The sequence below is a fragment of the Theropithecus gelada genome, chromosome 20, assembly GCF_003255815.1.
Source record: "Theropithecus gelada isolate Dixy chromosome 20, Tgel_1.0, whole genome shotgun sequence".
Taxonomy (NCBI): Eukaryota; Metazoa; Chordata; class Mammalia; order Primates; family Cercopithecidae; genus Theropithecus; species Theropithecus gelada.
This window is the reverse complement of record NC_037688.1, coordinates 51,469,069-51,496,940: the sequence shown is the minus strand read 5'-3', so window position 1 is coordinate 51,496,940 and position 27,872 is coordinate 51,469,069. Positions and strand designations below refer to the sequence as shown.

At 57.7% G+C, this 27,872-nt stretch overlaps 2 protein-coding genes across 3 annotated transcripts in view; one reads left to right on the top strand and one right to left on the bottom strand.

The window, feature by feature from the left end:
- The window catches only part of IFT140 (intraflagellar transport 140), a 105,936-nt gene that overhangs the window by 22,584 nt on the left and 55,480 nt on the right, over nt 1-27,872 (bottom strand). The gene's annotated exons all lie outside the window — the stretch shown is intronic.
- Nucleotides 250-27,138, top strand: TMEM204 (transmembrane protein 204). 2 transcript variants are annotated; one of them, XM_025369808.1, is made up of 4 exons: nt 250-358; nt 5,488-6,116; nt 13,491-13,646; nt 26,342-27,138. In XM_025369808.1, the coding sequence occupies exons 2-4, from the start codon at nt 5,837-5,839 to the stop codon at nt 26,584-26,586; spliced, it is 681 nt and encodes a 226-aa protein (XP_025225593.1). In that variant the 5' UTR covers nt 250-358; nt 5,488-5,836; the 3' UTR covers nt 26,587-27,138. The 2 variants fall into 2 exon arrangements, with proteins under 2 accessions (XP_025225593.1, XP_025225592.1); XM_025369807.1 differs by lacking the exon at nt 250-358 and having other exon boundaries at nt 5,119-6,116.

Genomic DNA, 27,872 nt, shown 5'->3' with positions numbered 1-27,872 from the left:
ACACGGACGCGCACACATGCACATGGATGCACACACACGCACACACATGCACGCACACGCACACAGATGCACACGCACACACAGATGCGCGTGCCTGTGCACACACACGCAGGAACACACACATGCGCACACACGCACATACTCCCACAAGCACAGGCAGCACACCCCGCGAGTGGCCTCGGAGCATCCCCACCCGGGCCCACCCTCGCATTCCAGGCTGCTCCCTGCAGATAAGCCTCAGCCCAGCCCACAGTCTCAGCAGGGCAGCAGCCCTGCAGCCTCCCTGCTGGCACAGCCACAGGCCACTCTCAGGACTGGAGGGACCAGATGCCCACAGAGCCCCGAGCCCACTGTCCTGGTGAGTAAGAGGGGCTGGGGTGCGTGCAGTCGAGCATTTTCTAATGGCCCTGCCCCCGTGAGGAGGAGGGGCCCAGGAGGACATCCAGGGAGCCCAGTCCCACCATGGTGCCTCTTTCTCCAGGAGGTGTGGGCTACCCACATCTCGGGTTCCCCGGCTCTCACGGAATCACAGGGCAAATGGCTCCGAGATGGCAGCCCCGGGCAGGCTCAGCGCACTTGCGTCTGAGTCTGGGGGCTGGAGGCGGGTTCCTGGGACAGGCCCTGTGGTGGTGCCTGTGGCTGCAACGCTGCATACTCAGGTGCCCACTCCTGAAAGCCACCGGGTACTTTGTGCCTGGTTTTACATGTACTTGGGTGAATTCCATGAATGTGTTCCACCACCCAGGGACGCAGGGTGGGGAGGTGCGTGTGTCTTAGCAGCAACCGGCCCAGGCAGCCCCTGCTCGTAGGTTTATGTGGCAACACATGCCAGCTCAGCCCAGGGCCCCTGCCGCGTGGCACAGTCATGCCTGGAGCCAGGAGATGGTGTGTCCAAACCCACGGGCCAGGTCCTCATGGGGGTGCCAAGCGTCCAGGGGGCTGGGAAGTGAGCCTGCCTCCCTGCCACTGCCATTTAGACCCATGGGTGTAAAACATGCGTGTCCTCTGATGGCCTCGCGTGGGGCTCCTCGCAGCGCCTGGGTGCACCCACTCGGTCGGCGCTGTGGTGAAGGTGACGCCGGGCGCATGGGACCTCAGGGAGGTGCCCCAGGCAGCAGCGTCCTGATCTCCGATTCGCGCTCCTCAGTCTTTTGGCTTCAGAACTCCTGCCACCAACAGCAGCACAGGGAGAGGCCTGAGCACCCAGCCCACCTACCCCTAGACTGTGCTGCCCTCGGTCCTCCAGAGCTCCAGGCAAGAAGTCACATCTTCACACTGAAACAGCAGAAAACCAAGGCTTGTCTTCCTCCTCCATCCTGAGGTCCTGGGTAAGTCCACGGGGAAGGACCCATGGGTGTAAAACTGGGTTATAAACGGCTCAGACACAGCTTCCCCATGCTGAGACATGCTTCAAGACTGGGGGTCCAGGGCTCCCCCAAACGCTGCTGGGCCTCGCCCATCAGCTAATGATGCACGTGGAGTGCAGGGGTCACATCCGAATCTGAAAAGAAACATTGTGTTCTCACCGCAAGGCTTCAGTCAGTTCTACAGACCGGAGGGAAGGTGTGGCTCCTCCCAGACTCCTCATTTCTCTAACATCTGGCTGGTGGTGGCACTGGGGCCTCAGTGTGTGAGGCGTGATGGCTGCTTCATAAACAGCACGTTGTGAGACATGCAGTCTTTTTTATTCTCCTGTCCCAAAAGATTTCACGACTGGAATCTTTTTTTTTTTCTTTGAGACGGGGTCTCACTCTGTCACCAGGCTGGAGTGCAGTGGCATGACCTCAGCTCACTGCAACCTCTGCCTCCCGAGCAATTCTCCTGCCTCAGCCTCCTGAGTAGTTGGGACAACAGGCACGCACCACCACACCCAGCTAATTTTTGTATTTTTAGTAGAGACGGGTTTCATCATGTTGGCCAGGATGGTCTCGATCTCTTGACCTTGTGATCTGCTCACCTCGGTCTACCAAAGTGCTGGGATTCAGGCATGAGCCACCGCGCCCGGCTCACAACTGGAATCTTTAAAAAATCTTCTGTTTGTGCACACCCTGTCCCCAGGCCCAGGTGTGGGGCTAGACAGGGCTGGGACCTGCCTTTACCTGCCAGGCGTGGCTCCTTTCCTCTCCCTTGTCCTGAAAACAACTGGTTCCTTCTGTCCACATCCAATTGTGGTGGAAAATCACAAACAAGCAGAGGAAACTGGCAGCCGACTTGGGGCTCAGCCGGGCTCCCCTGTGCTCTAAGCGCCCCGTCTCCCCCATGTGGAGGCCGCCTGTGGGAGCGGGAGAGAACCCGCAGGTCAGCCTTGGCTTTGCTCTGGCTCCCAGGACCCATGTGTGACCGAGGACCCAGCCAACACACCACCAGATGCCTGCACTTCCATGTGCCCTGTCCCGGGCATTAAGTCTGCACCACGTGGGGCTTGGAGAAGCATGTGCTGGACGTGCGGCTGCCAGTGGAAGCTGGACACACCCTCCCACAGTCCCCTGCCTGCCAGGCCGAGGCTGCTGGGAAAACCCATGGGAAGTGCGGTCGCAGACCCGCCAGAAACGTCCAGACCCAGGCACTCTCTGCAAGCTCCTTCCACAGCAAGCCTCCTGCTCTGGCCCCCAGCAAGGCACCAGCCCCATGTGATTCCTGCCTCCTCTCTACAACGGCCGGCCAGGGCTCTCGGGACAACCTCGACTCCGGTGTGGGGTTCTGGGGTTTGTGCATCTGACATACATTCCAAGAAGTAAACACCCTCTTAGTTCCCATCCAAGTCTTGAGAATTTCCTGTTGTCCCGGCCAGTCTGTGGAGTCACCCACATCTGCACTTCATCAGCCCCGCAAGGCGCTGGAACCAGAAGCAGATGGGCAGCAGGGACACAGCCTTCAAAGGGCCCTGCAGAAGCTCTGCTGAGACCACCCTGTGTCAGGATGAGGGCAGCTGGTGGAACGGCGGCTTGATGATCGCGCCTGCTGAGGCCGCCCCATCCCTCCGTGTCCTTGTTCTGTGCTAGGGCTCCCACTCTGTTGGGTTTGGGAGCCGCAGACACACATGCGGGAGGGGGCAGTGGGACTCCACCGCGACCAAGACCCCAAGCAACAGGGAGAGCAGGAGGGCATGACGGGCTGTGGGGAAGCCCACGGCCCAGCTGCGAGTCCCCTTAGTGGGAGTCGCCCCCGAGAGCCACAGATCCTCCCAGGAGGGTCGCTCTTAAATGCTACTCCCAGGCCTTCCGCCCTCCTGCGCCCAGCCTCCCATAGCGCCAGGGGTTAGAAGCAGCGTGATGGCCGAGGGCACAGGGACCTGGGGCACCCCAGAAGTGCCAGGAGGGCGGGGGCCGATGCTGGCCTCTGCGAACCAGGACCTCCGGGGGTGCTGCCGCCGTGTGGGAGCATGGCCGTGGCCTCCTCCCCACTCAACCTGAGGAAAGGACCAGAGGGGGCCGCTGAGACAATCAAATGTGTCCTCTGGGCTCTGAAACCCAGCACTGGCTTTTCGTTGGAGGTTAGCCATTTGAAGACTCCCGAAAGATAAATGGTTTAGTTAATTAAGGAGGAAATAAATTCTTCCCCCATGGAAACTTTTGGGAAACTTTCCTTTCAAGGCACCGTTCTGCACTGTGTGCTTGGGAACACTGAGTGTTTGAGACACGGCACCCCCCGTCCACCTCCCAGGAGCAGGGTACAGGCAGGAAGGGTTGGGGACATCCCCCCAGGGCCTTCTGAGCCACCCAGGAGAGTGGAGGCTGCCAGCACCAACGTGCCCCGCATGCCCCATCAGGTTCCGGGGGCCAAGAACAGAAACAGCAACAGCAACTTTTCCCTGGGCACAAGCCAAGGAAGAAGGGAAGGCAGAAACCCGACGGACGCATCTGCAGCGAACCCCCGGGGAAAATCCCACCACAGGCAAAGTCCCTGAGGAAGTGACTGGAGAAACGTGTCTCAGGACCCAGCACGCACCACGGGCTGGAGAGGACGGAGCTGCTGCCTTTCTGGAACAGACACGGGGCGTGTGTGGGGAACGCTGCTTCACCTGTGGATATACAGAGCCACACGCCAACCTGTGAACCGAGACTGCTCCCAGGAAATGGCAGCTCTCGAAACTGCCCTGAGCCTGGGCCCCACGCACGGGCAGTGCACGGACAGGAAACGGTCAAATTCTGCTGTTACCATGGGCTAGGAACAGGACTCTCTGTCCCAGCACTGTCTCGGGCGTGTGCCCGTGAATGGTTTGCATGGATGTGGGACACCTGCGTTCACGAAGCTTTGGAGCCTGGGTGGGGTGGGAATCCCACGCCGGGTTTGGGGTCTCCGGAGACGGGACAGAGTATGAGACCCTCTCGCGGTGTCTGCCCAGCAGGGCAGAATAATTCTGAGCAGAATAGATGAAGACGCTTCTGAGCTCTCTGGCAGCATAAAGCCTGCGTGAGAGCCTGACCACTTACAAGGTGACCTGCCTAGTCCCGTCCCCAGCTGTGGGGGGTGACCGTTCCCATCAATAGCAGAGGCGGCCCAGGCCCCACGTGACATTCGCCCTGTCCCAGGCCCCACTGAGAGCCCCACCTGGCATATCCAGAATCCTGCCCTTCTTGCCACCTAAGAATGACCTGGCCCCGAGGTCCTCCAAGTACAGGTCCCTGGCCCCGCAGGTCTGGGTGAACTTGCTCCCTCCAGGCACACGGGTCTCTCCCCTTCCCAGCAATCCTGTGATATCTGCCCCCCTTTTGAGGGCAGCATTCCGTGATGGGGACAGGCTTGGAACATGGGGGCGGGGGGAGGCCTGTGGTACCTATGGTCCTGGGAACACGGGTGTGGGAGTGGGGGACGGCTGTGGTACCTATGGTGCTGGGAACACGGGGGCGAGGGAGAGGTACCTATGGTCCTGGGGGTATCTATGGTCCCAGGGCAACTGGATGGCTGGGGGGTGTGAAGTCCCCAGGGTAGGCAACAGTCCCCCAGTACCCACCGGCCTCCAGGCCCCGGGGGCCACCAGGCTCAAAAGCAACAGGCGAGACAAGGGGTCTGGCCCGCGCCCGGCATCCCTGGCCTGTCCTCTGGGACAGGAAGGTGGGGAGGGGCAGCAGGGGGTGGGCCTGGAGCAGGGCCTCAGAAGTCTCCCGGCCTTTCCCATCAGGAAGCACATCCTGTTGGTGTCTGGCTGCCGCGGCAGGGCCGCTATTTGTTGCGGTTGGCTACGCCCTCCGGCTCACCAAAAACAGCCTCAAAAACAACCATTTCCTCTCTGCTGAGAGCCAGGGAAGGCGAGCTCCGCGCACACGGGCGTCCCTGCGGCAGCCACTCGCTTTCCAGGACCAGCCAACTGCCCTAGAGGCATCTGCACAGGGGCCCAGGCGGTAGAGAGGAGCTGTGAACCTGCTCCACGCTGGTCACCCTGCCTGGAGCCTGGTGCTCACGGCGGGCCGGTGCTAAGAAGCGTGGCCCCGGCTCGACTCCCACTGCTGCCGGCCTCCCGAGTGACTCTGTTTTCCACTGCTGCAGGCGAGAAGAGGCACGCACGGCGCAGGCCGGCCTCCGCTTCCCAGGAAGACGGCGCACTCCCGGCCCTGGGTTCTTGCTGCTGCCCACCCTCTCCTCCCTGGGATGGGCCCCGAGGCGAGCGGCTTCAGCACAGGCCTGGCCCTGCTCCAGGTGCAGGAAGGAGGATAAGGCCGGGCCGAGAGGCGGCTCACCTGGACCGGCCCATGGGCCTCCGCCCGCGCCACCCCGAGGATGAGCGGTGATGTCCTCTAGCCACCCCTAGCAGCGTCGGCTCTCCCTGGACCCTGGACGTGCGGCTGCGGACTGGGACTTGGCTTTCTCCGGATAAGTGGCGGCACTGGTGACAGCGATGACTGTGCAGAGACTTGTGGCTGCGGCCGTGCTGGTGGCCCTAGTCTCACTCATCCTCAACAACGTGGCGGCCTTCACCTCCAACTGGGTGTGCCAGACGCTGGAGGACGGGCGCAGGCGCAGCGTGGGGCTGTGGAGGTCCTGCTGGCTGGTGGACAGGGCCCGGGGAGGGCTGAGCCCTGGGGCCAGGGCCAGCCAGGTGGACGCACGTGACTGTGAGGCGCTGGGCTGGGGCTCTGAGGCGGCCGGCTTCCAGGAGTCCCGAGGCACCGTCAAACGTAAGTCCACTTGTTTTCCTGATGCCTTCAGCATGGCCGAGGCTCGAGGGCACACAGGAGATGCCAGGCGCGGACCTGGTGAGTGGGTGGGGAGGCCTGGCCCCTGCTCTGCCCCAAGCGTGGCCTCTGGACAGGCAGGAGCGGGCACTGGGTCTCCCAGGGAACCAGGCCCCAGAGCCCCCTCTCCCTGGCCAGAGGCAGCCCCACACACCCCTCCTGCTCAGTGCAGAATCTGCCTCCAGCTCTTTTACACAGGAATTCATCTCAGGCATTTGGGTGGCCTTTCTGCAGTTACGCATAGTTAAGAGACGGGTATATTAATCAAATCAAGGAAAGGCATTTTTTCCTTGGTTGAAAACAATTATTATGGCTGGGCGCACGTCTGTAATCCTAGCACTTTGGGAGGCCAAGGCAAGAGGCTCACGTCTGTAATCCTAGCACTTTGGGAGGCCAAGGCAAGAGGATTGCTTGAGGCCAAGAGTTCAAGACCAACCTAGCCAACATAGTAAGAGACCCTGTCTCTAAAAATTAAAAAAAAAAAATACAGTTTCTTTACTCATGAGTAAAATGAACAAGAAATGAGTAAAATAAACAGAAATTTAAAAATGCACGGGTGAGTTCTGGCTTTGTTCTCACAGTTGTTGGGGTCTTTGAGGCGGAGAGCGGCAGAAGGAGATCCCCAGGGATGGGTTTCAGATGGGACACTAGAAAGGAGACGGACAGGGAGGCCGGGACACTCGGAAGGGGACAGGGATGCTGAGTGGTTGCAGGGGAGAGGAAGGGGCTCAGAAAGATGCCACCACACTGTGGGGTTTGAGTGGCAGGTGTGGGGCTGCATACATAGGAAGGCGCTTACAGCCACGGTCATCTCAGCAGTCACGGCCTGGGGACGCAAGTCTCCCAAAGGCCAACTCTCTAAAACTGCCGGCAAGGTTTTGACTCGCAGACACCCTAGTCTCTGCTGCAGAGCGTCCCAGGCTCAGGGTTGGACGCACCTTCTGCTCTGAAGACAATGCTGGTCTCTGAGGAGTGCCTCTGCTCTAGGCTCTGGAGGGAGTCTCGGAGTCCTGGGGTAACACATACCACATGTGCCTCAACCGCACAGCTCCATCCTCAACCTGCCGCACTCAGAACCCTCAGCGGGGAACGTCATCCCCATTTCGCAGGCAAAGAAACCGAGGCTTTGCAGAAGCCATGTGGCTAGGATGAGGTCCCACGAGGGAATTCAACGCCCTTCTGTCCACTCGAAGGCCCTCAGCTGCGCTGCACAGCCTGGACTGGGCACCTCCTCTCACGTCCTTCACCAGCAGGGACCAACAGCCGTCTTTTAAAAAGATCAAAGCCTATGAATAACTTCAAAGCTTCTACCGGCTCTCAGAACCCGGTGTCTTATGGAAAGCCCGAGACTTGGGTCTCTGCGTGACTCAGGCCAGGCGCCCTTCTTCCAGACTCTGCCTGCTCTGCTGAAGGAGCTGCAGCCCCGTGACTGTGCCGAGCCTCTCGCGGGGGCAGCGGTTTCGCAGGCCCTGGAGGTGGGGCCGGGTGTTCGTGTGCTTTGGGACCATCACTGGCATCCAGCCCACAGAGCACCCCCCACCAGGGGAGGGAGTTCCCTGCCGGCCCTTGGCTGCAGCTCCGCACCTCCAGGCCTCCTAACTGCTGCCACCAACACCCACATGTGGCCCAGGCAGCCCAGTCTCAAGGCAGTTGGGAGCCTTGGCGCCCCTCCCTGTTGCTACCTCTTGCATTCCTCCAGTCACAGGGCCACGTGTAGCCTCTGGGGCGTCGTTTGCATCTGTCCCAGGTCCCCGGCTGTCCACTTGCTTAGGCCTGGTCACCTCAGGCCAGCAGGACACACGAGCCCCTCACAGAGCCCCCTGGACAGCCTCCTGCTCACCTGCCTGCGTCTACTGCTCCTCCCTGAGCACTGGTCAGCCCCTTGGACAATATTTACAACATCCTCCTGCAACTCGTACGGCATCTGCAGGTGGCTGAGCCTCAGCGAACCTGAGCAGCGAAGGTTTGTCCACATGAGGGAAGCGTCACGGAAGCTCCGTGTGAATGAGACTCAGTTCAGGAAAAGGAACAGGCTCGATGGGTAACTTTTCTTTCATTTTTAAATTTATTTTGAGACGGAGTCTTGCTCTGTCACCCAGGCTGGAGTGCAGCCACCACATCCCCCAAGGCCCCAAGACAGGGACGCACCCAGCGTCTCCCTTGGCCGTGCTGGTGTCTTCCTCCTGCCTCTCTCGCCTTCTCCTTCACCAACGTCCATCTGCACTGGTGCCCACCTCTCCAAGCCCACGTGCTGTTCTCCCACGGGGTGGCCCCTCTGTCCACACAGCCCAGCAACATTTGCTGCCCCCACTCACGTGCACCCGTGTCCCCAACCTGGTGAGGGGCCGCTACCTGCCACCGCCGCACGTCAAGCCTGCAAAATCCTGCCCATAACCTAGGTGGGCCTGGAAGTAAGCCCTGGCGAGGGGCAGCAGCTCCAGCCTGGCCACCCCACTGAGTCCGGCCAGCTCCTAGCATCTTCCTTCATGCCTCGGCCAGCGTTCCTTGTAAAATCACCCAGCACGCATGATGGGCTGCGACCCTCTGTGCTGTGAGGCTGGGTGCTGCTTTGCTCACAATTCCATCCCGAGAACCAGTCTAGGGTTGGGGTGGGGCAAGCCAGGGAAGGCAACGTCACACCGCGTGTCGCCTCACACACGCCAGGGAAGGCAACGTCACACCGCGTGTCGCCTCACACACGCCAGGGAAGGCAACGTCACACCGCGTGTCTCCTCACGCAGGCCAGGCCATCCTCAGGGTTTCTGGATGTTGCTGAGGTCCGCGTGGATGTCTCCGGATGGCTCTGTGCCCCGAGGCCCTACCCCATGGAACACACAGGGTCAAAATCATCCAGCGCTTGTCACTTGCAAACATCAGCAGGGGCCTGCCTGAGGGATGGGAGATGCGCCCTGGACATCCTGAACTCTGATCAGGGCAAACAGGGCTGGGCCCAGGGCAGAGGGGCCTGGTCTCGACTTCATCCAGGTTCAGGCCCTCCTGTGCCCCTGCTTGGGGTGTTCTGTGGCCTGTGGTGAGTGGGACTTTCATTGCGGATCAGGGGCTGTCTTTCTCTGTGAGAGCTTGGGGGACCAGGGAGGCCTGAGGTCCACCTCACAGGCCATATCCAGCGCGGGTCTCAATTTCTGCTCCTCACTTCGTCTCGTTTTGGACATTTACTTCTTCGCTCTGTGTTTCGAGCGTTCTGTCAGGCATCTGCAACAAGGTGGCTCGGGAACAGATGACAGTATGATTGAATCTTGATGCAGGTGAGCTGGAGCCTGGCGCTAAAGGGGAGCCCCACCCCTCTCTCCGGTGGCTCCACGTGTCTCTGTCACCACACACGCCCCGCCAGACATCAAATGGGCACGTGAGACCCTGCCTGAGTACAGCTGGAGGACAGAGCTCCTGGGCTTCAACCCTGCTCGGCCAGGACCCAGATGAACCACGTTCTCACCAACATCTTTAAAAGTCAGAGGCCACCACGTGGGACCACACACACAGGCAGCACCACAGGAACCTGTAACACGCCCGAGCTGTGAACGGCAGCTCTAAACAGCTTTCTTGGGGCAGGCGGGAGCGTGGCTCAGACAGGAAGGCTCGGTCAGGAGTGCCTCCTTCCTGGCAGGGCGGTGGGTCTGTGGGTACCGCTGTGGTGAGCCACGCACCCTGGGGACTCGGAGGCTGCACAGTGGCTTGTGGGGCGTGGCTGCTGCACAGAGCCCCTGCCATGGTGTGTGGCACAGGGCTGTGTGCCTGGAGCTGCCAGGAAGGAAGGCTGGGAGGCCAGGGGCTGAGGGCGGGAGGACAGGTCAGGGGTGCGTCTGCACATGCTCAGCTCCCAGGAGCCTCGGTCACTCAGCCTCACAACTACGCGTGCAGCTGTGCCTCGTGCTCAGGCCCACCTCGGTCATTCCATTCCGGGCTATGCTCCTCCCGGGGCAGCCCTGTACCCCTCCTCCCGCTTCATTCCGGTCTTTCCTCCCCTCCACGGCAGAGCTCAGAGCCCTGGGCCAGGAATCTGAGCTGCTCCTCCCTCAAACATAACCTGCTTGATGTTTTAGTGCCTCCCTCGTTTTGCAATGTTTAGAGAAGCAGAGGCTTCTGGACGGAAATCATTGCCAAGACAGTTAAGAGCAAAGATGGCACAGCACCGTGCCACAGATCCCGCTGGAAGAGACCTCCAGAGCTCACACACATCCCTAACGTGTCGACAGGACGCCCTCAAAATGCAGGCCTCATTCCGGTCCCTGCAGGCTGCACATGGTCACTGGTCAGGGCTGGCTGTGGAGCCCGCGGGAGCAGTCAGGAAAGTCCTGCCAGTCTGCCGGGGCAGTGTCTGCCTAAACCCTGGCTCCTGCTGGTCCCACCTGCAGAGGCCCTGGGGCAGGTAAGAAACCCAGGGCAAAGGCACCCCACACCTCAGGCCTCACCAAGCTGCACAGTGCCACGCTGCCCCTCGCCTTGGGCCTCACCAAGTCGCACAGTACCAACATTGCCCCACACCTCAGGCCTCACTAAGCCACACGGTGCCAACGTCGCCCCATGCCTTGGGCCCCAGCAAGCCACACAGTGCCAATGCCACCCCACGCCTCAGGCCTCAGCAAGCCACACGGTGCCAGGTTGAGGTCAAGCACATCTCTGCCGTCCTCTGGCATTTCCAGTGCTCTGGGCTCTGCCCCTTCCTCCAAGCACTCTGGCCCCACGGCTGCCTGTGCCCACGCTGAGCCAGATCCTCACCTGCTGCCAGGCTTTCCCGCTCTCCCTACGGGGGACCCTTGGCCACCAGGCTGGCTCTCAGCCCCCGCGTCTGTTTCTTCTTTTGAGAGAACCTTGCGGGAGTGCTATGGTTTCTAACTCTGCAGTTACTTTGAAGATGAAAGAACGTGAACTCTCAGTTACGTGGCAGCGACGCTCACTGGGGCGTCTGTTTTGCTGCGAGAAAAATGAGTGAGAAGCCGCTGCCGCTTCCCACTGCCCTGTCAGTAGTGCCCGCCTGTCCACGGGCTGGCAGCACGTTTGGCTCTCCCCCTTGCTGGCGGAAGGCTCATGGTGCCACGTACCAGCTGCTCAGACTCCTTAGCAGCCTGGGGGCCCCCGTGCCCCAGGGTCCTCCATGCCTCCACTTCCTGTGCAGTGCCCTCATGCCCTGGAGGCCTCAGGGCTGGGGGTGCCGCCCAGGCTGTAGCGGGCACGCTGGAAAAGCCTGGCACCCAGGAAGGAGAGCTCCCTCCGCCCCGAGTGACAGGAGGGGGTGCTGCGGAGGGAAGCAGCCTGAAATACAGTGGGTAGGATGGGGGCCCTCTGTGGCGAGGAGCAGTGCGCCTCCAGGGACACCGGGATGCCGAAAGCCTAAACAGACCATCCCAGACACCAGCTCAGCCGGGAGCCAGGGTGGGATGTGAGTGCTGGGCAGCGTCCGGGAGCCAGGGCCAGCTGGGAAGCAGATGCCTCGGCTCTGGAGCTTTGAGGTTATTCTGTGAATCCAGACTGCATTTCAATAAATGTTGAGGTTGAACCACGTGGAACTGCTAATACCCCCTACAGTGGTTCCAACGGATACTTCTAACCACGTAAACACTCGCGAAGTAAAGCAGCCCGTACCCCTTCCCCCACCCCGAGCCTTGATGCCAGCGTGCCTGCCCCGTGCATGCGTGAACCTCGACAGCCTCCCCTGCCGGGCTGGCTTCCCACAGGCACGCTCTGAGGAGGCAGCTTGAGGATCTCCCCATCCCCCTCTCAGCCTCCGCCCAGGACACACAGCAGTCACCCTACAGGCCAGCACCTTCAGGACTCTTGGGAGATTCTGCTGCTCCCTCGATTCTGGTGTCTGTGATGGATGCAGGCACAGGGACCCGCTCCTGAGCGATTCGGGTGCCTGTGATGGATGCGGGCACGGGGACCCGCTCCTGAGCGATTCTCGTGTCTGTGATGGATGCGGGCACGGGGACCCGCTCCTGAGCGATTCTCGTGTCTGTGATGGATGCGGGCACGGGGACTTGCTCCTGAGGGATTCTGGTGTCTGTGATGGATGCAGGCACGGGGACCTGCTCCTGACTGGCGAGGCTGCTTCCCTCTTAGACTCCTGCATCAGTTACCTGAAGATGCCCTGAAATTTCAAGGCAAGCCGTTTAAAAAGGTGCAACTGTTTGCAACGACTTAGCTTTGGGAATTGAATTTCCCAAATATTGTTCAATCGAAAACAAGGCACGGCGATGACAGGCTGGGGACTCCGTGGGGCTGTTGTTTCACGTGCAGCCCCTAACTCTGGGCTAAGTGTCCATCCACACACACACTATTTGCTCTGCAGCACGCGGGGGCCTGGGAACACACTGCTTCACCATCACCTCATTTGGGCCTCTGTGTAAGGTTTTATTTGTGGGAGAACATTTCTCTGCTACAGAAATGTGACAAGCCCTGGTCCCCAAGGGCAACAAATGCACCTCCCTCTAAGGTTCACCCACAGAAGGCTCCGTCTTCCCCTGACCACGCGTCCATATGCCCTGCCTGCCTGGCTCCTGCAACCAGGGTATAGGTGGGGGACAGAGAAGGCTAGGTGCAGACCTACTGTGAGTGGGGAAGCAGGTCCTGACTTTAGCCGCTGAGTGAAGGATTTGTGGCAGGAGGTGTATGGGGTGGGGGTGCCCGGGCCCCAGTGGGTGAGAGGGTCAGGTGGGGGGCACTGGTTCAGACCCATGTGCGACCCCTGCTCAGCTCCTTGCTGGTTATGAGGGGCCCAGAAGAGGGGCTTCTCCTTGGGCCCAAGTCCCCCAGCTGCTGGGAGGAGGAAACACAACCATGGGCCGCTTGGGGGTCGGGAAACTGACCACACAGGACAGCAGTCCTGAGGAGCTGGCCCCCCACGGAGGCTCTGGTCAGGCAGCACCCTTGTGTTGGATGCTGTGAGTTTAGTGAGGGGCCTGTGAGGCAGACAGGGAAGCCAGTGTTGCTGGTGGGGCTTCCCCTTGCCACCTCCACCCCTATGCTATCGTCTTCAAGGGTCAAGTCAAGCAGAGAGGAGCAGCTGTCTCAGGGAGACAGAAACAGCAGCGTAGCGCCCGTCCCTGCAGTGATACGACCACTGCAACCAGGCCTGGCGGCTGGGATGCACCCTTCTGATCAGGAAGACATGGGACCCAGGGCTTGCAGGCAGGTGAGGGGGAGGGCGTGATGCTTCCAGAAGGCTCTGCCCAGAGGAGGCACGGCCCGTGCCGACTGTCCTTTCCAAGGCAAACACAGACCATGAAAGTGGTGTGACGGCCGGCATGGCCTCTGGAGCCCACCTGCACTCACCACTGTCTCTCTGTTCTTGGCCTACAGTGCAGTTCGACATGATGCGTGCCTGCAACCTGGTGGCCACGGCCGCGCTCACGGCAGGCCAGCTCACTTTCATCCTGGGGCTGGTGGGCCTGCCCCTGCTGTCACCTGACGCCCCGTGCTGGGAGGAGGCCATGGCCGCCGCGTTCCAACTAGCAAGTAAGTACCCGGGCGGGCGGGGCCACCACGTCCTTGCCCCCTGTGGCCTTCTGGTGTCACAGGAGGGTTCTGGGGCCTTGGGTGGCCTGGGGGGAAGCTGCAGGCCATACCTCTCAATGTGTGGCCACAGACCACTGAGAAGCCCCACGGGGCATCCTCCCTCTCCACGGGCTGCTGTGGGCAAGAATGATGAATGACAGAAGCACACCCAGGCCAAGGAGCAGGGAGGCCGCCACCACCTGGCGCGGCCTGGCGTGTCTGTCATGCCCTTTTCCACTTTAAAGGCCGAGGCATTTTGCTTTCCTGAGTCTGTGGGGTCTGACTGCTGACTGGCCCTTGTGCAGCCCACATGGGGTGGCCTGGGTCCTGCCCCTTCCTCAATGCTGAGGCAGCTGGCGGGGAGCAGCCCCTGGGCAGAGGCAGAAGGGCCCACGCCTGGCCCTGCCCTGTGCCCCTTCCCAGCTAAGAGGCCTAGAGCAGATCAGGCCTAGGGAGGCCAAAGCCCGTGCTCTGTTATAAACGCAGCTTCCTAGGACCCGCCTGGGGTCAGCGCAGGCCCTTTCCATGAGCGGGACAAGACAGAGTGAGGAGAACACGCTAGCACGTTCCACATGGCCTGAGCCGATGGTGAGGGGCCTGCACAAGCACACGCCATGTGCCTGGCTCGGACACAGATGCAGATGGCAGGACCATCACGAGGACCCTGGCTTCCCCAAGCTGCCATGCGAGTGGGGGAGGAGGCCCGGCCTTGCAGGCAAGGGGGCCATCGCTGCTCAGAGCCTCCTCTCAACGCTCTAGACCCAACGCCCTGGGACAGAGCTTGAGAAGATCTGGCGTCATAGAGGGTGACAGTGATGAGGTCGTCGTAAATGACCTATGGAACGGTCCTGCGGCGTTCTAGACAAGTGGTGGAGCCACAGCAGTGTCCAGCCATGACCCCCAGCGACCCGAGGGGCTCTGCTGGTCTTCCGTGGCTGATTGAGAGGTGTGAGGACCGCGGGCACCTGGGGCAGGCTCAGGTCTCCTGCTGCTCACTGGGACAAGTCAGTCTGGTGACCGCAGAGACAGGGACACAAAGAAAGCGAGCATGTCAGCCCGTGGCTGAGCGTGGCCAGCACGGAGCTGCCCGCACCTCCTCCTCCTCCTCGGGCCAGTGTGGCATTCTGCAGGCTGCCCTGCAGCTCCCACAGAGGAAGTGGCAGGAAGTCCAGAGTGAATCATTCTAGGAATAACGATCCTGGGCCCTTATCTTTCTTAAGAAATACAATTTCCAGAATGAGGCTGACAGACTGTGGGGGCAGGTATTCCTGCGCTGGAAAGTGCCCCGGGTGAGTCAGGCCGGCTCTCTGGGCGCTATTAATAGCATGGTGTGATAGCATGGTGTGGCCCTGGACAAGTCACTTCCCCTGGCGGACAGGGTGGGAAGGGAGGGTGCCTCCAGGCTTCAGTGGAAGAGCACAGGGCGTGGAGCCCGGAACTGAAGCTGCATCTTGTTTCCATCACCATTGACGTGGGGTCGGGCAGATTACTGAGCTAACATGAGCCTCCGCGTGCCCAATTTCGAAAAGGGTAATTTCTGCCCCCACCCAGCTGATTGTAAGAACGAACGAGACAGGGACGTGGGACAGAGGACTGACTCTGCCTCCTCCCCTCCTGCATGACTGCAGGGAAAACACGAGACTCTCAACGAGGTGCCCAGGCTAGGAAAGCTCCCACGGGGCCCTCTGCTGACCCGAGGGCCATAAAACAGAGAAGTGGTTTTCCTGTCTCACTGAAATGGCCAATCTCTACCGCGTGCAAAGACTGGCAACCCCGTGGCTTAAAGAAGGAAATGGAAGATTTTGAAAATGTAATTGGAAATGCTGGGTCAGAATAAAGATATTTTAGTGGTATACAGAAAGTAAAAGCAATAGTTTTTGATTCTGAAAATAACTCCTTCGAGTAGGATAACCCAATGGATCACTACATTTCTTTTTTTTTTTTTTTTTGAGATGGAGTCTTGCTCTGTTGGCCAGGCTGGAGTGCAGTGGCGCAATTTCTGCTCACTGCAACCTCTGCCTCCTGGGTTCAAGTGATTCTCCTGCCTCAGCCTCCCGTGTAGCTGGGATTACAGGCATGTGCCACCATGCCCCGCTAATTTTTGTGTTTTTAGTAGAGATGGGGTTTCACCATTGTTGGTCTGGCTGGTCTCGAACTCCTGACCTCAGGTGATCCACCTGCCTCAGCCTCCCAAAGTGCTGGAATTACAGACGTGTGCCACTGCGCCCAGCCAGATCACTGCATTTCTTTTTCTTTTTTTACATTTTTTGAGATGGAGTCTCACTCTGTTGCCCAGGCTGGAGTGCAGTGGCACGATCTCTGCTCACTGCAACCTCTGCCTCTTTGGTTCACACCATTCTCCTGCCTCAGCCTCCCAAGTAGCTGGGACTACAGGCACTTGCCACCACGCCTGGCTAATTTTTTGTATTTTTAGTAGAGACGGGGTTTCACCATGTTAGCCAGGATGGTCTCGATCTCCTGACCTCGTGATCCGTCCGCCTCGGCCTCCCAAAGTGCTGGGATTACAGGCGTGAGCCACTGCGCCCGGCCCAGATCACTGCATTTCTTAATAAATCTCCTTGAAACTCTTGTTTAGAATTATTAGGACTACTGTGGATTTGGCATGTCGAAAATGACAGCTTACTTCCTACAAAATCTTATTTCAGGACAAGATAGTGTTTCCAAATTTATTTTAAAAACTCACACACGGGGGCAAGCAGCCTGACGGACCACACTGAGCTGCCCTGCAGCACTCCCGGGGGACGGGCTGGAGGCTTCCTCAGGCCTGTCCTGGTCAGGAGGGGTGGTGGCGGGGGAGGGACTGTGCTCCAGCACAACTTCTGACAAGGTTGGACCAGGTTCTGTTCAACAAGCGCCAGAACAGCGGGCACCAGGGCGAGGGCCAGCGGCACCGAGAGGGCCCTTGGTGTTCTGGCGGCTTCTCCTGTCCCCACAGGCCGCCTCTCCCCCTCAGTGTCCAACCATCACCCCTAACGGGTCTGTTTTGCCCAAAAAGGAAATGCATTTTGGCCCTGTTTAGACTTGTTTCATTGACAAACAGGACAGAGAGTAGCTATGTGCCTTTCTTCTATCATGCTGCTAATTTTAGAGTCGGGTTTTTTTCCTGTGCTCGCGTCTGTTTTAAACAGTCAGGGAGAGACTGAAGGGCGCCAGGATGTCCTGTCACAGGACAAGGAAACGCCTGCTATTACCTGTTATGCAAGTGAACCTCGATCTCAGGGCTTGGCAGAGGTGGGGCGGGTAGTGAGGAGAGAAGATGCTCATGAAAGGAGGAAAACTACATGGAATAATGGGGAGGCTGGAACACCCTCGAAAGCCAGAGTGCAACACACTGAAAGGAGGGCTGCTCGTCAGCTCGAGAGAGAGGTGACAGGGCCTGTGCTTTTGCTCTCACTCCATAAATGTTTCTGGGCCCAGTGCCATGCTCAGCATGACGCCTGGGTCTGCAAAGGGACCACCCTCCTCGCCCCTCAAGGCTCCCTCTTCCCTGCTCTGACACCCAGAGAGAGCAGCTGAGGGAACCCACTGTCCTGGCTTGGTGGCCACCACCCTTGGCATTCTATTCAGAGCTTGTGTTCTGCTCACTCCACAGACCCCTTGATTCTCCCCCCTCCTCCTCGTGGCCTCTTCTCTCTGCACTGCACCTCTGTTCTTTCACGGTCTGTGGTCTTGTTGATTTGTGCAGATAGGCACGGGCAGAGAGGGAAAGGAGTATTGAAGGGGGTCAGGGCAAGTGGCCAATGGAAGGTAAAAGTTCATTACGGCCTCTGATGGCTGCGGCCACGGCGTGACCCTGGCACCTGATGCCTGAGCAGCACAAGGCTGAGGGCGACTTCTGCAGGCAGTCTAGGCCGGGAGGCTCCCTGGCACAATCAGGTACCTGAGGATGCCCCGAGGCCTCAGGTGTTTCCCGGCTGGAGCGCTGGCTGGTTCTGCGGGAGCCCAGAGCAGGTGGCCTGGATTCTGCTCCTGGCTCTGCCCCTGGTCAGCCGTGAGTCCCTGGATGAGCCCCCCTTCCCCTGGTGTGATCTGTGCAATGGAGAGTGACCACTCCAGCCCACAGATGTGCCATCGTCAGCAATGCTCGCAGCTGTTTTTCCAGCGTCTCTCTGAAGCCCTGCTGGGTAACACGCACGGTGAGACGCTTCAGGCCTGAAGCGCAGCCCACATGCTCCCTGGTGCAGCACCTGTGACCCCCACCTAGGCCTGTCCCCCTCCGGGGGGCAAACTGTCCTCTTGGCAAGAACGCCGCCAGGATCGATTCACGGAGCAGGGCCCTCCCGCCCGCAGCTCTGGCTTTCACACGGGGCCTGGGCCTCAGGGTCTGCTGTCCTGTCCTGTCCTGTCCTGAGCCTGAAGAGAATTCTTTGCGGTGGTTCGATCTAGCAGCCCTGCAGAGCTCTGTACTTGGGTTGAATCTTCAAAGGGCAACTCCTCAGCCATCGCTGGAGCCCAGAGCAGCTGCTGTCTTACCAGGGCCAGCATGAGGAGGTTATGGCCACACATTGGGGTGAAGCCAGTGAAGTCCCCACCGTCCCCCGTCGGTGCTCACATGACACTCCCTGCATCCGTGTGGGAACCTGTGGCATCTCTGCTGTAAGAATGCTGGGCTTAGCTGGGTTTCTCCGTGTTCTGTTGCCAGAGAGATGGGTTCTCGCCTGCTTCTTCCTCGAAACAATCCCTCTTCCCCCCGACTCCGCATTACCTTGTAATTTGTATAAATGACTTCCGATCCTTTTTGGAAAATGGTGGCATATAACCCCAAATTCCCCGAACATGACATCGGGGCACCAGAAGGACACTAGAAAGGGCACCCTGGATGGCACTGGTCCATCCCGATGCCCCGTGACATGCTGAGAAGCTGCCGTGTAGAAGTCAGCTGTTGGTGTTTTATTCTGAACTGCCTTCACAATGGCATTCAGGTTTTCCTGGAGACATTGACTTTATCAGTCCTTAAACGGTCAGCAGGGTTGATAGTCAGTCACTGACCTGGAATCCTGCTCGCTGGTGAGAAAGTCTGCTGTTTTCCTAGACTTGGGAATCTTCTCATGGAAATATACACTTTCTTGTCATTTACAATAACCTGGTTCTTTGTTTGGTCAGGATTATTTATTTATTTGAGACAGGTTTCACTCCAATGCCCAGCCTGGAGTTCAGTGGTGCAATCTGGGTTCAATATTAAGTCCCGCTTCCCAGGTTCAAGTGATTCTCCTGCCTCAGCCTCCCGATTAGCTGGGACTACAGGCATGAGCCACCACGCCCGGCTAATTTTGTATTTTTGGTAGAGACGGGGTTTCTCCATGTTGGCCAGGCTGGTCTCGAACTCCCGACCTCAGGTGATCCGCCCACCTCGGCCTCCCACAGCGCTGAGATTACAGGCGTGAGTCATTGCGCCTGGCAAATCATCTATTTATTTCTTAAAGCATAGATGGGGTCTTGCCATGTTGCCCAGGCTGGTCTCACACGCCTGGGCTCAAGTGATCCTCCTGCTTTAGCCTCTCAAAGTGCTAGGGTGAAGGCGTGGGCCGCTGCAGTCAGCCTGGTCTGCATAGCTCACTTGCCTGTCTTTGGTGCCCACTCCCCAGGCATCAGTTTGTGTCTCCTTCATCTCTTCTTTCTCTTCCAACTGTGGCTGTTGAGAGCTTTGGAGCCTCTCGTTCTTCCCTCCCAGGGCCTCTCCCTCTAGAGAGGATCGTTTGGGTCACCGTCATCTTGTTGCTCACAGGTGGGAAACTCCAGCCCCCACCAGGGCCTTCAAGTGGCCAGGCAGCCGTCTGCTCCGCAGATTCTCTTTGGAGCCAAGGGCACCCAGTTTGCCAGCTCTGCAGCTGTCTGAAGAGCATCGGGGTCAGCCCCGGGGTCTTTCCACTCTGCCACCTGCGTGCCTGTGTGACAGCCATTCCAAAAGGAAGGCCTGTGACAGAAGCTGAAGCCCCAAGAAGCCGCAGGAAGGAAGGGAGAGGGGAAAGGCTGGCTGGGCCGCGGAGCTGTAATTCACACCGTCCGGGCGGCTCACAGGAAGAGGCTGTTTGCTTTGGCAACACAACTTCATGAAATGGAATTGATTCCACGGGCAGAATCTCATGTTTGCTAAAACTCTTCCCTTACATTTGTTTCTAGACAAACTGATGAACATCATTGAAAAGTTTTGGGGGAAAATTCTTCAGGAAACAGGACAATGAGGAGAGAGGGAATCTTAATATAAAGATGGTGTGAGAAAGGAAAACTCAAAGGTTTAGGGCCAGCCCCAGCCCTGTCTCCTTCCACCCCTTCCTATCCCCCCACGTAGGGAAGTGGAAAGGACAGCAGTAAAAGGCTAACTTGGCCGGGCGCGGTGGCTCAACCCTGTAATCCCAGCACTTTGGGAGGCCGAGAGGGGCGGATCACGAGGTCAGGAGATCGAGACCATCCTGGCTAACCCAGTGAAACCCCGTCTCTACTAAAAAAAAAATACAAAAAACTAGCCGGGCGAGATGGCGGGCGCCTGTAGTCCCAGCTACTCGGGAGGCTGAGGCAGGAGAATGGCGTGAACCCGGGAGGTGGAGCTTGCGGTAAGCTGAGATGTGGCCACTGCACTCCAGCCTGGGCGACAGAGCGAGACTCCGTCTCAAAAAAAAAAAAAAAAATGGCGAACTTGACTTCGGAACAGCATCCACAGCACCGTGTGATGATGCAGCTGACTCAGTCACCTTCTTACCAGCGTCTGGAGGCCAAGGTTAGAGCAGTGCAGTGAGGTGTGTGGCTACAGGCGCCTCTGCATTTCCGTGTATTTGTTAGCTTTTTACTGCTGACACGTGGAACACATGGAAGGTTCCCTCACGCCAAGCATCTGTTCATGACATAAACTTTTCTCCGTCAGGGTAGGATCAGGACCACCGTCCTCCGCAGGAGCCACCGGCGCTCTCCAGCAGTGGTGCCCCTGCCTGCTCTGGTGCTAGGACGAGGGCAATGTCCCCTTTTCACAGCATGCCTAGGGCTGCTCAGGTTCAGGAGGTCTGGGGCCTGGTGGCGCCTCTGGGTCTCACTGGTGACCGAGAGCACGGTTCTAACCTTACAAACCCCTCTCTATCTAGATGTGCTCTAAACGGAACCAAAGACAAACAAAAGCCGACACTGGTCTTCACATAGAAGTCAAGTAAATGCAAAATTTTAGCCTTTTTTTCACACAAGGTACAGACCTAGAATTTTCCCTTCTGCTTCTGTGGTGATAAATATGCCAAGTAAGCTCCAGCCCTGGAGCTGTGCCACCAGCGAGCAAAGCGCAGCTCCTAGAATGTGGCTCCCAGAACGCAGCTCCCAGACTGGACTCCCAGAATGTGGCTCCCACCAGCGAGCGAAGTGCGACTCCCAGAACTGGACTCCCAGAACGTGCCTCCCAGAATGAAGCTCCCAGAACACGGCTCCAGACGCACCTTGGGTGCTTTTCTTTATTTTTTTATTTTTATTTTTATTTTTAGACGGAGTTTCGCTCCTGTTGCCTAGGCTGGAGTGCAGTGGCAGTCTCGGCTCACCGCAAGCTCCACCTCCCGGGTTCCAGCGATTCTCCTGCCTCAGCCTCTTGAGTAGCTTGGATTACAGGCACCCGCTACCACGCCTGGCTAATTTTTGTACCTTTAGTAGAGATGCGGTTTCACCATGTTGGCCAGGCTGGTCTGGAACTCCTGACCTCAGGTGATCCACCGCCTCGGCCTCCCTAAGTGGTAGGATTACAGGCGTGAGGCACGGCGCCCGGTCACTTGTTGCTAGAGTTTTAAGAAACAGCTTTCTAGACTCATGACTCTGGGGTGGGGCCTGCCCTGCTCCCTCCTGCTTTGTGATGGTCCCTGCCTGTTAGGCTTGTTGTTTACACCTGATCTGCCACCTTGATTACTGCCTTGGGGCAGGAGGCGGCACTCGGTCCTGCCGCCCGCTCTGTGGTTTCCTCCATAGTTTGGTCTTTCCACTTTTAACTGAGAGCCTGGAGAGCCTTCCCCACAAGCTTGACCAAGTAGGGCGAGGCCCTGCCAAATGCCACCCTCTGGGGACAACGAGATTAATGACTTCCCCATCTCTCTAAAAGGAATGCCAGTCCCCCAAGGACAAGTCAAGAGTGCCCTAGCCGTCTCTGTGGCTGATGCTAACCCTAGTGTGGTCCCCGGCATGCCAGTGGCGGCTGAACAGGCCTGCTAAGTACAGGGCCACGTAGCCGATGCCAGCGGGTCCTTGGGAATCATGGTGCCCCTCCGTGAGCATTCGAAGGCACTAGTGTAGCGGCATCCATGTGATCTGGCCAAAGGGTCCTGTCCCTCTGAGGGGTGTTGGTCACTAAAATGCCAAGGCTGCTGTCCCTCCTCGCCTTTCCCGCAGGTCCACACTGCATTCTATTCTGTTTCATGTCCACTTTGATTTCCTCAAATGATTCACTCAACAAGTAATTGTGGAGTGACTCCTGGGAAGCTGTGGTCAATGATGGGGCAAGTTCTGGCCCCGGGGAGCCTGCCCTATGGCGGGGGACAGCGGCCAGAGCCATCCATGAGTAAAGACACAATGACCACAGCTGGCGGGGGTGGGGGCAGGTGCAACTCTAAGCCGAGGCCCGAAGGATCAGAAGCAGGAGGGGCCCCTCCTCCCTGGGGCCAGTCAATCTGGGGACAGTGGCACAAGGAGAAGCCCAGAGTAGGTGGACCTGGTGACTCAGAGGGGTGGAAAGGGCCAGTGTGACCACAGGTGGCAGAGGGGCAGCCGCAGGTATCAGGGGAGATCCTAAGGCAATGAGAACCACAAGGGTGCTGAGTGCTGGGGAGACAGGATGTGAGTTTGATAAAGATCAGGGTGCAGCACTGGAGGGAGGGCCGCCTGCATCAATGTCCCCAGCAAGGTCACCCAGCACAGCCGCAGACACCTTGAAACACCCAGCACATCCCTCACTGTCGAACCCAACTTCGGGACGTGCTTGTTCATGGAAGAGCCTAAGATCCGCGGCACTTCAATCTTCTACTGTGCTTTGTTGGGAGCTACCTGTACAAAGGAGGCCACACCACACACGCGTGGTCCGGCAGACCCGGCAAGATCAACTCTGCGGGGCATGCTCCCCAGGCTGGTTGCCCCATGTTTCCTTAAGAGCTTTCTTCCCGAGGTTTTCCTAGAAAGCCGCTGTGAAGCCGAGCTGTGCACTCAGAAGCCTCCCGGGTGTGTCCCTGGTGACGTCCCCGGGCCTCCCCCTGGTATTGTGTGGCCCACGCCATCCCCCTGCACGCCCCTCCTCCCCACTGGACCACTGTCTAATGCTGGGCCGTCCAGAGCACGTCTGCCCACGCTCTGAGGGCGGCTGACCCGGGGCCTTGCCGTGCTGAGCTTCGTCCACTCGCCCTCCTGGGAGTAGGGCTGCGGGTCCCAGGGCAGCAGCGGCTTCCAGAGCAGCCAGCGCCAGCGCAGTCCTGGGCAAGGGCAGCCCCTCAGCTTGCAGCCACACCAGTCGGTGCTTCTCCCTTTCTCATTTTGCTCATTCCAGGAAGTGAGTGCATCTTATCCATTCCAAAAGCCTTAGGGTCAGCCCTCTGGATTGAGTTCTCATCCCTCACACTTCCTCAATGATGGTACCTCCAGGTCCCCTCTGTATGGAAACTGACCCCCACGACAACCACAGACGGTGAGGGAGGTTGACCCTGGAAGCCATGGGGGGCCCAATCCCTTTCCACTGTTCCATTTGGATGAATGATGTGTGGAACTGGAGGCCACATAGATTTTAAACATGTTTCTGTAACACCCGCAAGTAGAAAGGAAGCCTGGTAAGGGGGAGAAACAGGCTCTGGCCACAGTGGGCTGGAGCTTCATGAAGGCCAGCTGCTGCCGGCATAACCTCCTGTCCTCCAGCATCGCCCCCTGCTGGGCCGGGACTCTCCCCAAGGCTCCCACTGCCCCTGCCAAGAGCGCCCCACCCTTCCCGCTCGCCTCTGTCCCAGGTGTCCTGAGCTCCCCACTGTGCGTGCCCTGCCTCCAGGGCCACCTCCTCTGAGCCCTGACGCAAGCACAACCCATCCCCCACCGGCAGAAAGTGCTAGACACTGTGAACACGAGAGGACACTGTTCAAAGTGCTCTCATTTTCATCACACACAACACAGGCTCATTCCTTCAGCCCAGTAACACAAGCATTGATACCACACGATCGTGAGCAGAGGGCACATTCAACACTGGTAGAAATGCCAGAAGTTTCCTTTGTTAGTTTTCATTACAAATAGGATGCTTTTTTTTTTTTTTTTGAAAGGGAGTCTTGCTCTGTCACCTCCCAGGCTGGAGTGCAGTGGCTTGATCTCAGCTCACTGCAACGTCTGCCTCCTGGGTTCAAGCAATTCTCTGCCTCAGTCTCCTGAGTAGCCGGGACTACAGGCATGTGCCACCATGCCTCGCTAATTTTTTTTTTTTTTTTTGTATTTTTAGTAGAGATGGGTTTCACCATCTTGGCCAGGCCGGTCTTGAACTCCTGACCTTGTGATCCACCCGTCTCAGCCTCCCAAAGTGCTGGGATTACAGGCATGAGCCACTGTGCCTTGCCTAGAATGTTATTTTTAATAAAACAGAAGTATCCAGGAGCTACCTACGTATAAAAAGCTCCATGAAGTATTATAAAGAATGAACACAGAAACCAGTCACTGTCATTGTTCAGGACAAAATGGAGATAGATAAATGCTTAATTCATACTTTCCGGAGGGTACAGTGATGACGAGAAGATAATGCTTGTGTGTTTAGGAAAAACAAGGCTGGTTACCCATCTCTCGCTCTGTCTCTCCTTCCCTATGCCTCTGTCTCTCCTTCCCTATGCCTCTGTCTCTGTCTGTCTCTGTCTCCATCTGTCTCTGTGCCTGTCTCTCTGTATCTCTCTTGGTCTCTGTCTCTCTGTGTCTCCATCTGTCTCTCTGTGTCTCCATCTCTGTCTCTCTGTGTCTCTGTCCCTGTGTCTGTTTCTCTCCCGTCCTCTCTCGATGCTGGGGCCACACAGGGCAGGCCATGATTTGGTTTCCCGAGGAATGCAGGGGAGGCGGCTGGGAGTGGAGAGACCGGCGTGAACAGACACACAGGTGTCAACACGCAGACCAGGCGGAGGGACAGCCGTGGGGCTCGGCACGGCCAGAGCCTGGGGAGAAACATGGACGAGTCCCCCGTGGGCAAGAGGGGCTGGAGAGTTTAATCTGGACCAGTGTGAGTTACAGAGAGTCTCTGGCACTTTGGGTACAAGAAACAGACCCACTCAGGTCACTGTAACAGAGAGGGAGGGGTGCTGGGTAGGCAGAAGTGGGACTGGGGCTAAAGGCTGGCTGGAGGCCCCATGGCCTCCAGGACAATATGTGGCCATGTCCCCATGGCTGTAGGCGATGAGGAGGGGCAGGGCCACACGGATGGCTCTCCATCCCAGAGCCTATGTTTCCAGCTGGATAAGGACACCCAGCTCCATCGGTGCAGCCACAGTATCCTGTTATCCTAGTTGGCAGATTCCAGGCATGAAACCCTGATTTTCCTGTTGTAAGAACTAAAAAAGTCTGTGGAGCTCCTTAAAGATAAAATTATAAGTGACTGTGGTATCAGCAACTAACTAGACGGGAACAAGCTGAGCCAACCGAGGGTTGCTCATGGTCCACCTCTCCTTCTCTGGTTTCAGGCTCTGGAAAGAGGGGAAAGCATGGAAGGAAAATCCGCCAGGCAGTAGGGAGGGTCTAGAACGAGAAGCACTGACTTTGAGGGAAGACACCAGATATAGTCAAGGAGCCCTAGACAAGGCACTGGCCCCATCTCTGCCCTGCCCGAGCCGCAGATGCCAGGCCATCTGCAGTTCCCAAAGCAAAGGCCAAGAGCGAGAAACTGTCAGGAGCACAGCTCTGGGCACGATGAGCACCAAACTGACCTCTTTTCAGATAAGACTTAGAAAATATCTTTTTACTTTCACTTTAAACGAATTAAGCATTTACAAAAGTCAGAGATGGATTTAACACAAAATTACTGCTGAGTTTGGGGGGCTAGGAAAGGCCCCCCAAGTTTGTGTTGCAAGCATCAGTGCTGACCTGAAGGAAAGGTCACAGGAGCAGCATGCCAGGACAGAATTAAGCAGACACACACCACCCCTCCACAGCCGCTAGAGCCTAAAGTCCTAAGAGCCACAGAAGGGCTAATACAGGGTGGCTCAGGCCGGGCGCGGTGGCTCACGCGTGTAATCCCAGCATTTTGGGAGGCCGAGGCGGGTGGATCACAAGGTCAGGAGATCGAGACCATCCTGACTAACACAGAGAAACCCCGTCTCTACTAAAAATACAAAAAGATTAGCCGGGCGTGGTGGCGGGCGCCTGTAGTCCCAGCTACTCCAGAGGCTGAGGCAGCAGAATGGTGTGAACCCGGGAGGCAGAGGTTGCAGTGAGCTGAGATCCAGCCACTGCACTCCAGCCTGGGTGACAGAGCGAGACTTCGTCTCAAAAAAAAAAAAAAAAACAAAAAACAAGGTGGCTCAACACCGGGGCGGCTGCCCCATAAAGCAAGAACCTGCTTTAGGACAGAGGACTGGGGAAGGGTAAAGCAGGCTGGAACCCGCTCTAGGACAGAGGGCTGGGGAAGGAGTGGAACCTGCCTTCCTCTCAGATAAGGCCTCTCAACCCTTCTCTCTCATCTGCAGGTTTTGTCCTGGTTATCGGACTGGTGACTTTCTACAGAATTGGCCCATACACCAACCTGTCCTGGTCCTGCTACCTGAACATTGGTGCCTGCCTTCTGGCCACGCTGGCGGCAGCCATGCTCATCTGGAACATTCTCCACAAGAGGGAGGACTGCATGGCGCCCCGAGTGATTGTCATCAGCCGCTCCCTGACGGCGCGCTTTCGCCGTGGGCTGGACAATGACTACGTGGAGTCACCATGCTGAGTCGCCCTTCTCAGGACTCCATCGACGTGCACCTGCTATCATGGAAAGCCTGGAAACCAAGGGACTCCACCACCAAGTCACTTCCCCTGCTTGTGCAGAGGCACGGGATGAGTCTGGGTGACCTCTGTGCCATGCGTGTGAGACGCGTGCGTGTTTACTGTTATGTCGGTCATATGTCTATACGTGCTGTGGGCCAACCTCATTTGCCTCCAGCTTTCCTGGTTAGCGCAACGCGGCTCCATGGCCACACGTGCTTCAGGGTGGAGGCTGGAAGCTGAGACACAGGTTAGGTGGCGTGAGGCTGCCCTGCGCTCCGCTTTGCTTTGGGATTAATTTATTCTGCATCTGCTGAGAGGGGCAGCCCAGTCATGTCTTACACTTTGTAAAGCAGACCAATAAGGAAAATTTTCTTAAAATATTCACAATATTCCTTGAGTGAGTCATAATCTATAGCCGGCTAGTGATGGTTTCAGACAGAATCGTGTTCGTGCCTGTTTTGCTCGATTCCTTTCCTAAATTAAATAAATGCAAGTCTCTGAACTCTGTCTATAACTTGTGTTCTATCCATCTATACTGCGACATGGCTGAAAAACATTTGATCCACTTTTCTGTGATTTTTTGGGGGCTCACGCTAAGGGTCAAAACGACCTTTTCAGAGACCCCGTAGGCATACACACCCTGATCCACACTTCTGTTCAACCAAGTCTCAGAAGCCCAAGTCCTTACAGACTCTCTGATCAACAACTGGTAGAATAAAAGCGAAGGAGTCTATTTGCTTAAAAACCCTCAGCCAGGCTGGGTGTGATGGCTCACACCTGTAATCCAGCACTTTGGGAGACCGAGGCGGGTGGATCATGAGGTCAGGAGTTCGAGATCAGCCTGGTCAACATAGTGAAACCCTGTCTCTACTGAAAATATGAAAAAAAAATTAGCCAGGCATGGTGGTGGGTGCCTGTAGTCCCAGCCACTCGGGAAGCTGAGGCAGGAAAATCGCTTGAACCCGGGAGGTGGAGCTTGCAGTGAGCCGAGATCACGTCACTACACTCCAGCCTGGGCAACACAGTGAGACTCTGTCTCAAAAAACAAAAACAAAAACAAGAAACCTTCAGCCTATCTTTAGTGAAATGCTTGGTGGGCTACAAAATGCCTGCATGATGCTGCACTGGGTCCAAACAACCCCATGTCCTAAATCTGTTAAGAGAGGAACAAGCCGTAAGTCCTTGAGTTGGGCAGAAAACACCTAACATCTGTATCTGAGGGGTCAAAACTGGCCCACAGCCCCCAGA

What these genes read in the sequence shown, in the direction of transcription:
- TMEM204 (XM_025369808.1), top strand. Translation starts at nt 5,837, where the DNA reads ATGACTGTGCAGAGACTTGTGGCTGCGGCCGTGCTGGTGGCCCTAGTC. An exon ending in GTCCCGAGGCACCGTCAAAC is followed by an intron (nt 6,117 to 13,490) that starts GTAAGTCCACTT and finishes CTTGGCCTACAG; the next exon opens with TGCAGTTCGACATGATGCGT. An exon ending in CGCCGCGTTCCAACTAGCAA is followed by an intron (nt 13,647 to 26,341) that starts GTAAGTACCCGG and finishes TCTCATCTGCAG; the next exon opens with GTTTTGTCCTGGTTATCGGA.